The sequence below is a fragment of the Lepidochelys kempii genome, chromosome 12 (assembly GCF_965140265.1).
Source record: "Lepidochelys kempii isolate rLepKem1 chromosome 12, rLepKem1.hap2, whole genome shotgun sequence".
Taxonomy (NCBI): Eukaryota; Metazoa; Chordata; order Testudines; family Cheloniidae; genus Lepidochelys; species Lepidochelys kempii.
This window is the reverse complement of record NC_133267.1, coordinates 34,946,759-34,963,494: the sequence shown is the minus strand read 5'-3', so window position 1 is coordinate 34,963,494 and position 16,736 is coordinate 34,946,759. Positions and strand designations below refer to the sequence as shown.

Here is a 16,736-nt window from a genome sequence, read left to right as displayed (position 1 = left end):
ATCAGGTTTTAAGATGGAGCTTGATACATTTATGAAAGGGATTACTTGACAGGGTTGCCTGCAATAACAAGGGACAGGACTTGATGATCCAGCAGGTCCCTTCCAGTCCTGTGTCCTATGTCCACTAAGATCGTCACACCTGAAAAGCTGTGTATCTTGCATGTAAGTTTGCAGAACTGTGCTAAATCCTCCACCCGTTGGTGATGGACCAAGCGTAGTTAGTGGTCTGTGCTGCCCAAGCTTTAACTCAAGTCATTTGCGGTTCAGAGGTTCACTTAACTCACCATCACCGCTGATCAGAACAAAGTAAACCAATTTTTCAACTGTTAAGTCTCAGAAAGCCACCCAAATGAAAAGGACATATCTGAACCACATCTGATGCACGAGGAAGTTTGCATCTAAAACTAGATATGAATTTCGCAGCTTAGCTCCCTCTCGGAACAAAATAATGTGGGATATTGGGGTGAGTCCGTATTTCCACAAAGTGTGGTTACGCATTATGTAATCATCCTTACATGTAAACTTTTTGCCAAGTCTTCTTTATGGCATTTGCAAGCTTCTTTGGGGGGGAGAGCTTTCACTTCTTTCTCTTGTTCAATTGCTGTCAATTCCCGTTCATCTGTCTGAGTAATACAGATAATGCAATTGTTAGGGAAGAAGAACATAGCTAGTACAGTCATTTCATTAGTTTTTTGGTTCCTCCCTTTATTTGGCCTCTCTTCCCTTATCCTTCAGTTATAGGTCTTCACACTTATCTAACAGCTAAATAATTCACCCTTGCAACCCCTCTCCCTCTCCTGTGGCAGGTACATATTATCATCTCTGTTTTACAGATGGGGAAAGTTAAGGCAGAGAGGTTAAATTATTTGTCCAAGACCACAGAGGTAGTCAGTGTCTGAGCTGGAATGGTTGGTCTGACCACTCAATCATGCCTGTAACTCACAAGTTGTTTTGCTCCTGAGAGAGGATACAGTTCCCCCTTATACTGTGTGTGTGCACGCATGTGTCCATTTTATGCTGGAAGTGGAAACTTATTCTCCAATGGTTCCAGGAAATCAGGCCATGCTACAGGAAGAGGGGAGGAGAAAGAAAGTATCAGGTAAATACTTTGGTAAATGCTGAGAAAAACAGCCAGCCGCTTGGCAGTAGTTCCAGGGAGAAGTAGCAAGGGTGTTGCACATAATGGGCTGGAGAGGAAAGAGGCAGAAGGTGAACATGGCCAGGTCTAGTTCCAGAGCCTTTCTCCCAAATAACCAGAAATCCTTCTCGGTACAGAAGAGAGAAGCTGTTCCTGGGAAAGAGAGCTGGTGATTTATCTTAGAGTCAGCTCAAATGAAAGCTCCTTCATGAAGTCCTCAGGAGATGCCTATGCAAGGAATTGCAATGCAACCAAGCCAAAAATGGTGCATGTCTGCAGCAATCACTCAGGAAGTGGAGAAGATTGTTTTTTCTTTTGGAAGCAGCACCCACCTTCCTAGGAGACTGCCCTCTTTCCATGTGCTTTTTTTGAAAATTAGGTGCAGCTGTTCTGCTTCCTGAGTAAGCTCCTCTGGGTCTTAGCACAGATGTTGCCTCCCTTCATTAGGGATGCTGGGACATGGATATTATGGGCACGGTTCCTGAAGAGTCTGAGCCACTTACACAGGTGGTCCTGTGGACCACAGGAGCACACTGCATGGAATGGTGTCAGCTCCTGGGACCCAAATCATATTGCTTTCCTGGTTAGCTGTATCTGTTCCTTTGTGCTTCTACAGATCCCCAGTTCCTCTGATGTCAGCTTCACTCCTTACAGGCTCTAAGTTTTTGGTTAAGCAAAACATCTGCAGGTGACAAAACACTTTTCATTGGTGCCATCCTGTCCTTTAACAGTGCTAAATATGAGTCTGAATCCACAGCCTTTTTCAGTTGCCAAGTTATTATAAACACCATTTTCCAACAGCCCCTTGGATTGCGAACAAACTTCTAAACCTCAAACTTCACTGCAAACTGCTTAAACTCATGTTCACTCAAGTGCAGCCCACGCCGTCTGTCGGTAGGAGAAAGCTCTCCCGCCGACAAAAAACTTCCACCCGCACTGAATGGTGATAATGTTGTTGGCAGAAGAGCGCTCCTGCCAACAAAGTGCTGTTCACACTGGTGCTTTTCATCTGCGAAACTTTTGTCTTTCAGGGTGTGTGTTTTTTTCACACCTCTGAACGACAAAAGTTTTGTCGTTCAGTTACCATTGTAGACAAAGCCTTATAGTAAAGCTATTTCAGAGAAGTGAGAATAAGTCATGAATGAGGGCATAGTTTTTTCCAGGCAACATAAACAAATCTATGCCTACTTTACTCCAATGGGGCCAATTTTTCCTATGCCACCAACATGGGCTCTTTTGCTCAACTTCGTCTGTATTTTTAGCATATGTGACAAGGCTTGAAAACTTCCTCAAAACACTGTTAATTTGAGGCCAATCTCTTAGATTTTACAATCTCTAAATGACCTTCATTTATCCTTTTTAACATATTTTTCTCTAACACCTTAAGAATCACCATCCTAGTGTCTTTAAACAAAATCCTACCTTGGACCGAGAGCTCTTCCTGAATCGGTGATAGGGCCTAGGAACATGCTGTCCCGGTCACCCTGTGCTAGTAGCTTTAATCATATTCTGCAGGTTCTCATCCTGAGCTGCTGCTGTGATAATCACAGTCCACATGGCCTGTGAGACCAGAGAGTTTTCTTTTAAAATCAAATTGACATGTATAATGGCTAGCTCTGGACTTTGCTCCCCCTGAATGCTCTCCAGAGTGTGTCTGCTCCCATCAAATCTCTCCCAGGTTTGTATTTGATTTGAAAATCATACATTTGTAAGTGAAAAACTAAGATCTGTATTCTCAGTGGGCAGGAGAAGGGGAAGGGAAGGGCCCTTTTGGCAATAATAAGCAGTTTACGGTTTACTATATCTTCCTCCTGTATTTTCCACTGCACGCATCTGATGAAGTGGGTTTTAGCCCACAAAAGCTTAAATAAGCTCAAATAAATTTGTTAGTTTCTAAGGTGCCACAGGTACTCCTCCTTATTTTTGTTTATGGTCAGTTTCAGCTAACACTGTACTCCCCTAAATAAAGACATGAAACTTTTTACACACATGGACTAAGGTCAAAGCCTTTTTCTCTGAGCATATCAACACTCAACTTTTGTTAGTGCCTTTGACGCATAAGCCACTTGACCTCCAGTATTTGAGTATGGTCCAGTTTTGACCATACTGCTTTAAAAGGACTGCATTGATACCCGCCCCCCCTTGGAGTCATCGGAGGATAACTTGGCACAAGCGATATACTAACTATGGTGGCTTTATGCTGCCGTAACTTGTGTCGACCCAAGCTTATGGCGTAGACCTGGCTGTAGTGCTTACTGTCATAGTACCTTAGGACTGGGGCCTCTTAATTAACTCATTCAGTTTCTCATACTCTTTATTAAGATTTGCATCCCAGGTCGCTTGGCCATCGTTGTGCAGCAGCACTCGCAGGTTGCTGGTTCGGGCAACTAGATTAGGCAGACATTTCATTACTATATCAGTGTCCAGATAAGTCATCAGTTCTCCTTTGTCCTTTAATTTGTTGACTCCCTCAAAGGCTCTCAGATACAACCCCAACGAAAGCTGGACAAGCCCCTACATGGACAGATAGAAATAATATTGCTCGAGAGAAACAGCATGATTTTCCTTTACAGAAAAAGCGGTGGTTAGGTAATGTTATGTTCATTATTATTAATAAGTATTATTTGCATTACAGTAGGCTTTAGACACGTTAGCTGAGAACAGGAATCCATTGTGCTGGAAACTTTACATAAACGTAGTGATAGACAGTACCTTTACAATCCAAACAAAGGGTGGAGGAGGACACTGAGGCACACAGAGAGGGAAAGTGACTCTCTCAGAGTCACACAGCTGATTAATGACAGAGCCAGATACAGAAGCCAGGTCACCTAAGCCTCAACCCAGTGCCTTATCTAGATGTTTTAAAATCTCTTTTATAATATCTATAATTATAATTCACTCACTCCTTTTAATAAGGTGGAGAAATGTCAGACCCGTTGATCTGAAATTTGAGCTACTGATTTGAGCTATACATGGAAAGCCATTACATTTTTTATTTTGCTGATATATAAAAGTTATAAGTTTTGCTTAAATAAACTGTATTGTTACAAAGGGACAATTATTAAAAGGAGTTAATCTGCATGTATTGGGACATGCCACTCAGTAAATGCAGAATGGCTTTGCAAGACAAAGATCACAGTGTTTGAAATGAAAAGGGGGACTTGTGGCACCTTAGAGACTAACCAATTTATTTGAGCATAGGCTTTCGTGAGCTACAGCTCACTTCATCGGATGCATAAAGTGGAAAATGCAGTGAGGATGTTTTATACACACAGACCATGAAAAAATGGGTGTTTATCACTTCAAAAGGTTTTCTCTCCCCCCACCCCACTCTCCTGCTGGTAATAGCTTATCTAAAGTGATCACTTTCCTTACAATGTGTATGATAATCAAGGTGGGCCATTTCCAGCAATGAGTTGGCATATGCTAGACTAGCATGTAGCTACAATCTACTTAAATACAATAAAGAGTGCGCCACTCAAGGAGGGGTTGGCAGGAGAAAATAAAAATTGTTAGTGTAACTATTGTCTGGCCAGCACAGACAGTGCTACAAGTTACAAAGGAGCAGACATTTAGGCTACAAGTCATGCATAATGTTCTGCACCACCACACCTTACAAAATGTCACATCTTCTTTTAGCTCTCTGGCTACTGTTGGTTTTGATCTATGATTCATTATAGATTGCACTGGGACACACAGCAAATCTGGAAAGGGTGAGAGAGGCAGAGCTTTCTACGACTCTCAAATGCACCAGAGCGTGTGAAGACTTCTCGTTTCTGTTTGGTTAGGGTTATTCATTCTGGGGTATTGTTTGCTCCCTTCTCCTTCCTATATTTACTTGGGCGAGCTAAATTTGGTGAAGTCTAAGCTGGGAGAGCGAGTGATTTGGTCAAATAAGGAGCCTTTCCAAATGTAAAACTTCATCCTTGCTTTCCCACAGAGCACAACTTAGTATTTATTGGAAGCGGGTGAAAACCAATCCCGCAAAAGACTAACACTCCAGTGTGTGTGTGTGAGTGTGAGATATTTGAAAAGTTCTACTCTGTACGGCATTACAACAACGGGCATAGTACAAAAACCAAGGAAAAACAAACTAGAATTCCACAACAAGGTATTTTCCTGCCCCCATCTGTGGTGCTGTGTCACGAGTGCTGTTTAATCCTGCTTAAGCATGGTTGCCAACTCTTCCACTCTCATTGTGAGTCTCAAAATATTTGGTGTTTTTCTTACAGCCTGAGGCCCTGAAGTCCTGTGAATATACCAGAAACTCAACTTTCACTTGAAAAAAAAAAAAAAAGTTTCTAGCTTTCATGGTTGCAGAGATAAACCTGAAAATGTGAACGTTGATGGTCCTAAAACCACAAGACACGTAAACTTTAAATATTTTTTAAAAAATATTTTAAAATAACTTTTAAGCCAGGCTCGTGATTTTGTTGACCTCACTCATGGCTTTTGAACGTTTGCAATACAGTTGACAGGTCCCATGTACAGAGACCCCCTCGCCCAAGCCAGCTTGCACCCCCAATTAGTTCAACACTGCTACCACAAAGCATATCACACACATACACACAAACACACAGCGCTTTCTCACTCTCTTCCCTTGGGAGAGATTTTCAGTGTGTTCCTTCTTGTTCTCATTGTGTTTCCTGACTCAAAAGTAAAGACAGGCAGACTGGAAGTACATGTTCCAGGTCTTCACTCATGCCTTAGGGTGTGCAGATTACACCCACGAGGAGTTTTTGACCTAAACACAGACCCACACAGAGTGCAGTCCCACCCACTCCACTCAGCAACAGGGTGGGACCCTGGAAGCTCAGCTTTGTAAGGTAGCTGCTTATATAGAGTTTCCTGGGTTTCCTCTAAGGGCCTGATTGGGCCTTCAAGTGTCAACCCTGCTTCATTACTCCACCCTGTAAACCTGTGTGGGAGCTGCAGAGAATGAAGTTAACTCCCAGCTTGCTGGAAAATATTAGGGCCATTGGTCCCTTTCATGCCCTGTTGGGGACAAGCTGTTTTTCTTTTTGTTAAAGGAAGTTAATGTTTGCCAAAGACCTGGACACCTGACTAGGAACCAAAATGTATTCAAGATAACAATGGACTGGTTTCCATGGCAGCATGTTTCTCGTTTTGTATTTCTGGGGGCAAATTCAGAAGGATCAAGGGCAAGATGACCCCTAAAGAGCTAAATGTGTCTGCCAGCAAACTTGTTCCCTTAGAAAATCTTTAATCAAATGCTTAAAGACTATGTAAATAGGCTCTGACTTTTTGCTCATGTGTGATATGCTGTGCTGACCTTTCATTTGGTCTGTTTTTAAATAGACCTCCTTTCCTTCCTGGTACTTTTCTTTTAAAGGGCACATATTACCAAACTTTATTGCCAATGTATAAACATGCAGTCAAGCAATAGCAGCAGTAAGTAAAGAGTGATTGGGCAGGCTTGTACACCTCTGTTGGGAAGTGAATGAGTAGCAGGGAAAAGCACACACCCCATTACAGTAGATGTTAAAATAAGGAAAAAAAAAAAAAAGCAGGCATATACTGGAATTGTAACTCAGTACTACATTTAGGGCAAAGAACAAAAGCCAACCTATTTCCATTGCCAGATGGACAACAAACTTAAGCTCTGATCCTGCAAACCCGTACATATATATGTACGGCTGGTAGAAAAATCCAGTGTTTCCGTGAAGAACTTGAACAAAATGGTTTTGTTTAACATTTTTTGCGGAAGATTTTGATTTGTGTGTGTGTTTTGAACGGAAATGTTCATTTTGTTTTGGTTTTAAACACCAAAATGAAACAAACAAAACATTTGACATGACCTGCTTTGTTCCTCTTTGATTTTTTTTTTTTTTTGGTCCAAAAGGGAAAAAAAAAAGTTGAATTCAAAAAACTTTTTCAAAAAATATTCCAACTTTCACTAACATTGCAATTTTTTGTTCGAAAAAAAAGAAAGGTTGGAACATTTGGACCCGGTGTGCGTGTGTCTGTGAGCCCTTCGTACCGTCCCCAAGCTACTGGTGCAGCACCAGCTCCACTAAGAGAAAACTAAAATTAAGAAAAATTCAGAGACATGAATAAATTGCAACACAGAGAAGGAGCACAAGAAGTACAAGGCACACTAGAATGAAAGGAATGGAAAAAACAGACTGAGCAATAGAACTGGGAGAAAAATGGAAAACATTTCAGGATGACATTTTCCCTCCCCCTCCTGCCCCAATCAAAAAATTTCAAGCTCTGACATTTTTAAACAAGTGCTACTGTTTAAGAAGTTCTTCAATGGAAAGGGACAAATTTTCCAATCCAGTGGGGGCAAACATTTAACTGGAGATGCACCGAATCTGATTTGCAACCTAATTCATTTTGTCAGGTCACATATATTTTAGGTGTAAATTTTGCCTGCAAACAGGGGTGATGGACTTTTTGAAAATCCCATCCAAAAGGTTATACAGTCAACTTTGTCTTGACTTTAATTCAGAATTATTGATTCAGGGTTTACACTATCTTTGCCTTAATAAGAAAAGGCTTTGGAATTGAAAGATTATATTTGCAAGGCCCATGTCATTGCTAGTGGCTTTTGTGTGAATGCAGCAAACAATAATTCCAGCCAAAGAGGGCGTTTTTCCTATTAAAAGAGAGGGAAATGCCTCATCTATATTCATATATAATTCTGCCCATCTATCTCTACTCTTGCTACAGTATTTACAATGCTCATGCACACAAAGCTATGAGAATCATAGAAATGTAGGGCTGGACAGAACCTTGAGAAGTCAAGTCCAGCCTCCAGCACTGAGGCAGGACGAAGTAAACCTAGTCCATCCCTGACAGCTGTTTGTCCAACCTGTTCTTAAAAACCTCTGGGGTTGGGGATTCCACAACCTCTCTTGGAAGCCTATTCCAGAGCTTAAATAGCCTTATAGTTGGAAAGGTATTCCTAATATCTAACCTAAATCTCCTTTGCTGCAGAATCCCCCCGGGGCTGGATGGTATCCAACAATGCTCACAAAGGAGAGCAAAAGAAGGAAGCAGCAGATTAATGGCATGCTGTTTCCCACTCCAGGAGTTCATCAAAGGTCCCTCCACAGGCATACTATGTGTTGGGGTCTCACTCTATTTGTGGAGGCATGTTGGAGAGCTAGGGAGCAGTCACTCAATGCATCATACTTCTCTTTGAGCCTCTTCATAAATCTTTAACCCTCCCTCTGATTTTTCTCTCCCTTCCAGCCTGAAAGCGAGGAGGGAGGGGACAGGGGTAAGCCAGTGGCAGCCTGGCTCCCAGCGGAACCCTGGGGATACAAACCATGGTGGGGAGCACCATCCCCATGAAGGGAAGATAGATAGGAAGCAAACCTTGCTGGCCAACCATCCTTCCCCTCTTGGGAGTTTTGCTGCAGTAGGAGACTATGAGACCCATGATAGCTCCTGAACAGATTCATCTCCATTTGATATCAGGCATTATCTGTGCGGGGAAAGCACCATTAGAGATGTGTGAAGCTACTGTAACACAGCTCAGAAACTGATCTCTGCAGTTTGGTTTTAGGGTTTAGAAGAGACCAGCACTTGGTGTTGATCATGGAGGATAGAGCTGGACAAACTCCAACCTCTGGGGAACATCTCCCTGCCCTCAGGTCCCTCAACCAGCCCTAAGTCCCCCAAGCAAAGGGTATATATATATATATATATGGAAGAGGGTGGAAGAGAGCAGATCCCAGCAGTTTCAGAGAGAATGAGGTGACTGTCATGAGGAAAGGTGTGTGTGGGGGGAGACAGAAGTTAAAGTGGAGGTTGAACACCCACTGTCCTTGTCGTCTGCTTGTACTGAAGTTGAAATCGAGGCTATATTAGGAGGTTTGATATGAACATAACCCATGACTCTGTGTCCTCCTGTTGTGGCAATGCCATGAAAAAGGTCTTGAGTTGGCTACTGCCTCTGAGCTCTGCCTTAATGAGCTTGAGCCCAGATTCCCAGACATATTTAGGCTTCTAGCTTCCAATGAAATCATTGGAGATCCAGGCCTTTAGCTCAAGCTAACAAAACCTATATTTTTAGCAGTTCTTGCTTCTGTCTCAGCAGCTGACTTGGCTGTGGGTGTCATTACATAAATATTTCAGAGTAGTCTACCTTTTACTCTATTCTAAACTTTCCACTTTCAAATTTTCTGTTTGAATCATGTTTGCGCCTTAGCTCACATATAATTGTTGTTTGTCTTACTCTAGCCACTGAGATCAACGGAGATCAGAACTCCATTTTCCTAGGCGCTGTGCACATGTATTTTCAGAAAAACTCAGATCTGAGAAGTTAACAATTTTAAACAGAAGTTTAAAACAGGAAGTTTAAATAGAAAAGACAAAAGAATTATGATTCCCACTTTAGTGATCAATAACTGAGGCACACAGAAGTTAAATGACTTTTTGAAGGGGGGCTTAAACTTCTTTATCCCTCTATTTGTCACTGTAAAAGTCTTTCCAAGTAGAAAACAGATGGAGTATTAGTCAATTACCAGACAATAACAAAAGCAGGGAATTGATTCTTGAGTTATCACATTATTATTATAACCATTAACATGGCATAATTTAAACAATGATTGTCAATAGCAACAATATAATAAAGTCTTGGAGCACTTGTGTGTGTAGTAAATTAAAACTTTTCTTCCAATTGGATGTAACAACCCTGTTTGGCATTATGATTTCAGAATATAATGGCATCCTAATGGATTCTCCATGGATTACCACTGAAATTGTTTTGACATGTTAATATCACATCCTAATGGCATTGTGGAAAGGTCTCCAGTTGTACATTTAAATGATTTTAGTATCTTTGTAGACTTGCATTGAAATCATTCTGATGTATTTGCATTGTAATGAGGTCTCTGTGGGCTTGAATGGAAATCATTTCCCCAGATTCTTCCTAAACTTACACTGAAAATGTAGGCCTTTAGGAACATAAGAATGGTCATACTGGGTCCGACCAATGGTCCATCTAACCCAGTATCCTGCCTTTTGACAGCAGCCAGTGCCAGATGCTTCAGAGGGAATGAACAGAACAGGGCAAATGTCAAATGATTCACCCCCCTGTTGTCTAGTCCCAGCTTCTGGTAGGCAGATGTTTAGGGACTCCCAGAGTGTGGGGTTGCACCCATGCCCATCCTGGCTAATAGCCATTGATGGACCTATCCTCATTAACTTATCTAATTATTTTTTTAATCCAATTATACTTTTGGCCTTCACCACATCCCCTGGCAATGAGTTCCACAAGTTGACTGTGCGTTGTGTGAAGAAGTACTTCCTTTTGTTTGTTTTAAGCCTACTGCCTATGAAATTAATTGGGTGACCCCTGGTTCTTGTGTTACGCGAACGGGTAAATGACACTTCCTCATTCACTTTCTCCACCCCAGTCAAGATTTTATAGACCTTTATCGTATCCCCTGGTCCCCCCTTAGTTGTCTCTTTTCTAAGCTGAACAGTCCCACTCTTCTTCATCTTTTATATGGAAGCTGTTCCATACCAGTAAACACTTTTGCTGCCCTTCTCTGTACTATTTCCAGTTCTAATATCTCATTCTGGAGATGGGGCGACCAGAAACCGCACACAGTATTCATGGTGTGGGTGTACCATGGATGTATATAGTGGCATTGTGATATTTTCTGTCTTATTATCTATTCTTTTTCCTAAGGGCTCCTAACATTGTTAGTTTTTTTGACAGCTGCTGCACCCTGAGTGGATGTTTTCAGAGAGCTATCCACAATGACTCCAAGAGCTCTTTCTGGAGTGGTAACAGCTAATTTAGACCCCATCATTTTGTATGCATTGTTGGGATTATGTTTTCCAATGTGCATTACTTAACATTTATCAACACTGAATTTCATCTGCCATTTTGTTACCCAGTCACCCAGTTTTGTGAGATCCCTTTTGTAACTCTTCACAGCCAGCTTTGGATTTAATTATATTGTGTAATTCTGCATCATCTGCAAAGTTTGCTAGCCCACTGTTTACTCTCTTTTCCAGATCATTTATGAATATGAATATCAGTCCCAGTTCAGATCCTTGGGGGACCCTGCTATTTACCTCTCTCCACTATGTAAACTGATAATTTATTCCTATGTTTTAACCAGTTACTGATTTGTGAGAGGATCCGCCCTCTTATCCCAGGACTGCTTACTTTGCTTAAGAGCCTTTGGTGTGGGACCTGGTCAAAGGCTTTCTGAAGGTCCAAATACACTGTACGCACTTGCTTGCCCTTGTGTACATGCTAGTCCGCATTGTAGTGTCATATTATAGTGGTATCATGTTCTGCATAGACTTGGACTGGAATTCAAGCAGATCATGTGCTCACAGAGAGAGAGCAAATACTCATAATTATTTACTATGCTGTAGCAAGAATGTCAGAGCCAGAAGACTGCAAGTTCTAATTCAGAACAAGCCACTGACTGACTATAGTTCCCTGACTGTGGACAAGTGACTTGACCCTCACTCAAATATTGGCCAAATCAATGGACCAGAGTTTAAAAACTGCATCTATGTTCCTCTTCATTGGGTTAACAGATTACCAAAAGAGAGAGATTATTTTGCTATCTCACGTCACAGCAAGATCAGAATTGTTTTTTTTTTTGGCATCCCAGCCACGTCTCCATTTTACTCTGTGAAGTTGGGCTATGTATGCCGTAGCATCACATAGAGGAGCAAAAAGAGGATGGTCTCGGTCTCCCTCTCTAGTGAGGCTACACATAGAATACTGCCAACAGTTTTGGCCAACTTGATACTAGAAAGAAGACAACAAATGGGAAGGACTGAAGAGCAGATTAGAGAGTTGGAGGGAATAGCTTTTGAAGAAAGATTAAGAATACTAACTGCAATATACAGAGCTTGGGCAAATCATGATTAAAGGGCACATAAACTGCCTATAAGTATTTGGAAGGTGCAAATGCCAAGGAGGGAAAGCAATGTAGTGTTATAAACAAAATGAATCAATCCAGGTATGGAAGAAAGGATGAAATCAGATTCCTCTCACCCATGTGAATGGGTCCAAAGGTCAACACCTCACATGAGTATGGCAAGGATCAGTTACTTTGTTACTTGAAAATATCCAATCCTATCATTATTATTAATTCTATTACAATAGATCCTAGAGGCCTCAGCAGAAATCAGAGCACCATTGCACTGGACAAACCCATAGTAATCAGAGGCAGGCCCAGCCCCAGAGAGCTTACAGAGTGGCTAGAGGAAAAATGTAAAATAGAAAGTCAAACATATGGAAAACCACAGAAACCAACGATTTCATTCTCTCACATTCAGTGGCAAATAGAGGGGACACCAAAAAAGGTATATTTCAGAAATGTTCCAAAACCACATTTCATGAACATTTTTGAGAAGACAAAAAAAAATCTTTCTGAAAATGAGTGACATTTTGAAAACATCCGTGGATTATTTTGTAAAATAAAAATGAAAATAATGATAAAGTGCCATCCGAGCAGCTGGATGTCTCATCCCACTCGCTAATAGGCTCTATTCTGAACTGAAGGAATCACCCATTTGGAAGTTCATCCTCAGGACTCATTCATTTCCTTGGGCCTTTCTGCTCAGAGTACTGGCCTACATTGTTAAAATGTCTGATCCTAAAATCAGTGCAAACACAATGACATATGCTGCAAATCTGAGTATTGTTAGCGAAGCCTTGACATAAAGATGAATGTTAATACTTACGATTTATCATAGAGCTATTCAGCTTGCACACACATTAACTAACCACACAACACCCCAATAGGCAGGTCAGTGTCGTCGTTGCTATTATCCTCCATTTTAAATATGATGATAAATCAAAGTAGCACCGCAAAACTGCCAGAGCTATAGAGAGGTAATGTTGCCAGCAATGCACAGTAGGCTTAGCCCCAACTACACACCACATTTCATAACTTACAGGCAAGAGGCATAGGGAATCCTTACCTCCCGTTCCGGCTCTCCATTCCCAACTGGCTGATATTTCTGGGCTAAGCGGAAAAGTGACCCTTTCTGGAAGAGTTTGGAGAAGCGTCTTTCTACCATCTTTCCTTTGTCTCAGCAGCAGCTCCTCATTCTGCTGCTGTTGCTTGAATGTCACCTGTTCCTGGCTGTGGCTCAAATTCCCTTGCAAGCCTGGGTTGTAGCTACAGAAGAGGGATTGGCAGGTGTTACCTGATGCCTACAGAGGAAGCCACGCCCACTGCCAGCAACAGGTGCCTGGGAGAGGCTGCACACCCTCCTTCACTCTGGCCGCTCAGAGCAGCAGATACCTACAGGGTGCTTAGCTTATTCAACTCCATGCCAAAGAATTCCTGTGTGTGCTTAGTCAAACCCATGGTTAGTATTTGTATGGAGCAGTCTTGGCTGTAACTCAGGCTGCAGTAGCTGTTAAGGGAGTGTAAAGCAATTGATTTTTGCACTTGGAGGTCTTTCAGCTCTATTGTTTCCCCCACACTCTGATAAAATGCAACAGCATAGAATCATAGAATATCAGGGTTGGAAGGGACCTCAGGAGGTCATTTAGTCCAACCTCCTGCTCAAAGCAGGACCAATCCCCAATTTTTTCCCCAGATCCCTAAATGGCCCCTCAAGGATTGAACACACAACCCTGGGTTTAGCAGGCCAATGCTCAAACCACTGAGCTATCCCTCCTTCCTTCCCTATGCTGTATTTCAGCATTAGGCAGAAATGGTGGCTTGTTTTCCACAGGCAGTTCCATGCAAATGCAGGGTATGGTCACTGCTGAGCTGTTTGTAAGTTCGCAAGGTGAGTGTGGGGGGAATCACTGGGGGAAAGCTTCCTTAAGAAATGTTCAATTCAGTGTGAGTGGGTGAGACAAGGTGGTGAGGTAATATCTTTTATTGGACCTATTTCCCTTAGTGAGAGAGACAAGCTTTTGAGCTCACACAGCGCTCTTCTCCAGGTCTGGGAAACTTATTTGGTATGTCATAGCTAAATACAACATGGAACAGATTGCTTAGCATACGTAGTTAACATATATTTAAGGGACATTTCAAGGTGAAGTATATCGGTGTCAGGGGAGACAGAGGAAACCACAAACTCTAATATACTTGTTGGAAGACTGTGATGCTCCCAACTTGTTAAACACCTTGAATTCATGCCAGTTTTTATCTCCTAGCAAAAATGTCCAGTTTAATTTTATGTAGATTTACTTGTAGATCCTTTCCCTATTTGGGGAGCATTTTTGTGGTGGATTACAACCTGCTTGAACAATACTTAATCAGTTACCCCTTTCCTGTGCCCACAAATTCTCATCTGTTGACATGGAGCATTGTCTTGTGGTTTGAACCAGGGCAGTTGAATCAGAATTCCTGGGTTCTCTCCCTAACGCTTTCATTGACTTGTTAGGTAAGTCACTTAGCTCTAAATTGCCAGTTAGGTCTAACTTTGTGGAATTAAAGCGCAGCCCGGAGTTTTTGGTGGTATGAAGATTAGAGCTGTGTTGGAAACGGAATTTTCTTCCCCCAGCAAATTTTGCATTTTTGAAAAAAAAAAACAACCCAATAACCCTCCTTCTGAATCTGAATGAAATGTCAGATATGCAAAATTTCCCACAAGATGGTCATTAAAAAATATCAGTTTTGGAATTTTTCAAAACTGTCCAGTCCTGGCTCCCTGGCTCTATTGCAATCCACCTGGTGAGCTGCTAAGGAGCCATAACCCTAACGTCCGGGAAGCCCCAGGTCTGTGGCAGCCTGCCAGGTAGGAATCCTGCCTTGATTCTGCCTCAAGTTTTCTCACAAGCAACACATTATTGTGGAATGTTTCAATTTCAATGATCTGTCATTTTCTAATGAGAAGATGTTTCCTTAAAAATTTCCAACCAGCTATAGTGGAGATGCACCACCCCAGTGGGATATCTGGAAGCTTTATGTCTCAGGCTGGACTTCCAGGAGCCCTGGGGATCACAGACATTACAACTCATTCAAAGGGCATATGCTACAGACCTATCTCCATTAAGCCTAGCTCAAAGATTACGGGGACAGCTCTGGGTGGAGAAGGTTGGGGCTAGTTCTTACTTCAGAGGGGTATTGTGAAATGTCATTAATTGATTGCAGATCATTTGGAGACTTTTAAACAGAATGTGCCTTAGAGTATTGAGCCCAGTTATACTATTCTTAGCCATCTGGCTGCCTAATGAGAAGTCCTTGCCAGCTGAACTGCTCTGGATGTGCCATAGGATAAATGAAAGGGGTTCATGAATTGCTGGAAGGTGGTAATGCTTATTCACCTGGGAAGACACCAGAGGATGGTGTTGGACATCTACTTTCAGATCTATCACCCAAATTGTTCAGTGTTTGAAGGAGGGCCCTGTGCAAGGTTGCTTGGTACTTAGAGCTGCCATGTCACCAGTATGCTGAAGCCACTAAGCTCCATATTTGCTTTACCTCTGTTTCCTGATTTCCTAAGAAGAGGTATGGATCTGGACAAAAGCCAGCAGGCTCAGCTGAGTCCAGATAAAGCATTTTTCAGGGAAATAAATTCTGCTCAGAAAGTGAGATATTAATTACTCATTTGAATGTGTCTGTTGTAGTTTTTAGTCTTAGGATCATATCAGATGTCTCCCAGTTTCCCAGGTAGCAAAAGTGTCTGGAAATAACTTCTTTCATCATCAGCTAACAAAGAGACCATTTAGTCTGATAGCTCTCACCAGACACCCATATGGCAGTAACTCACCCACATACAGGACCAATATATAGATCACGAAAGGATTGGGGGCTGGAGCACATAACTTATGAGGAGAGGCTGAGGGAACTGGGTTTATTTAGTCTGCAGAAGAGAAGAGTGAGGGGGGATTTGATAGCAGTCTTTAACTACCTGAAGGGGGGTTCCAAAGAGGATGGAGCTCGGCTGTTCTCAGTGGTGGCAGATGACAGAACAAGTAGCAGTTGTCTCAGATTTCAGTGGGGGAGGTCTAGGTTGGATATTAGGAAAAACTGTTTCGCTCGGACGGTGGTGAAGCACTGGAATGGGTTACCTAGCGAGGTGATGGAATCTCCATCCATAGAGATTTGACAAAGCCTTGGCTGGGATGATTTACTTGGGGTTGGCCCTGCTTTGAGCAGGGGATTGGACTAGATGACCTCCTGAGGTCTCTTCCAACCCTAATCTTCTATGATCATGCCAATTTCCTACCGGGTATACAATTCATATATTTTGTGCAACGTCCCTGAACAGAGGTTTCCTTAGCCAGGCACAGGTGGCTGGCAAGTTATTATCTACTGATTTCCATATTTCACTGATTCGTTTGGCAATAGCAGATGGAAGGCCAATTTTTCTGTTTGTGTTTGTTTACACTATTGACTTCTATGCAGTGTAATCCAGTTATACCACTGGACAATTTGGCCTGAAATTTTCATTTCCTTGACATTATATGAGCTGAGAATAACCAGTGCTGAGGAGATGGAATGGTACAGTATGATAAAAAACACAGACTGCCCAACCACAGAAGTGGAGCGGTACAACTGGACAAGCATAATACCATATGCTACATAATCTGTAGCTTGCGCCCCATCATAGAATGGGGCTTCAGCTAGCATTCAGTGCTATTATCAGAGGTCAAGACCCTGAGACATAGCTCTGT

At 42.1% G+C, this 16,736-nt stretch overlaps 1 protein-coding gene across 4 annotated transcripts in view; it reads right to left on the bottom strand.

Moving 5' to 3' along the window:
* ATP2C2 (ATPase secretory pathway Ca2+ transporting 2) overlaps positions 1–13,294 on the bottom strand; it is a 50,087-nt gene extending 36,793 nt beyond the window's left edge. For 2 of the 4 annotated variants that reach the window (XR_012154535.1, XM_073308079.1), the window contains exons 1-2: positions 13,076–13,294; positions 516–623 (exon numbers count right to left, since the gene is read on the bottom strand). Coding sequence is in view for 3 of the 4 variants with exons in the window: in XM_073308079.1 (XP_073164180.1) it covers positions 516–623; positions 13,076–13,174 (207 nt within the window). In the remaining variant the exon portion in view is untranslated. Of the gene's footprint in view, positions 1–515; positions 624–1,641; positions 1,821–3,405; positions 3,653–13,075 lie in introns of all 4 variants that reach the window. The other 2 variants (XM_073308078.1, XM_073308077.1) reach the window with 2 other exon arrangements.
* Between the last annotated feature and the right edge of the window lie 3,442 nt (positions 13,295–16,736).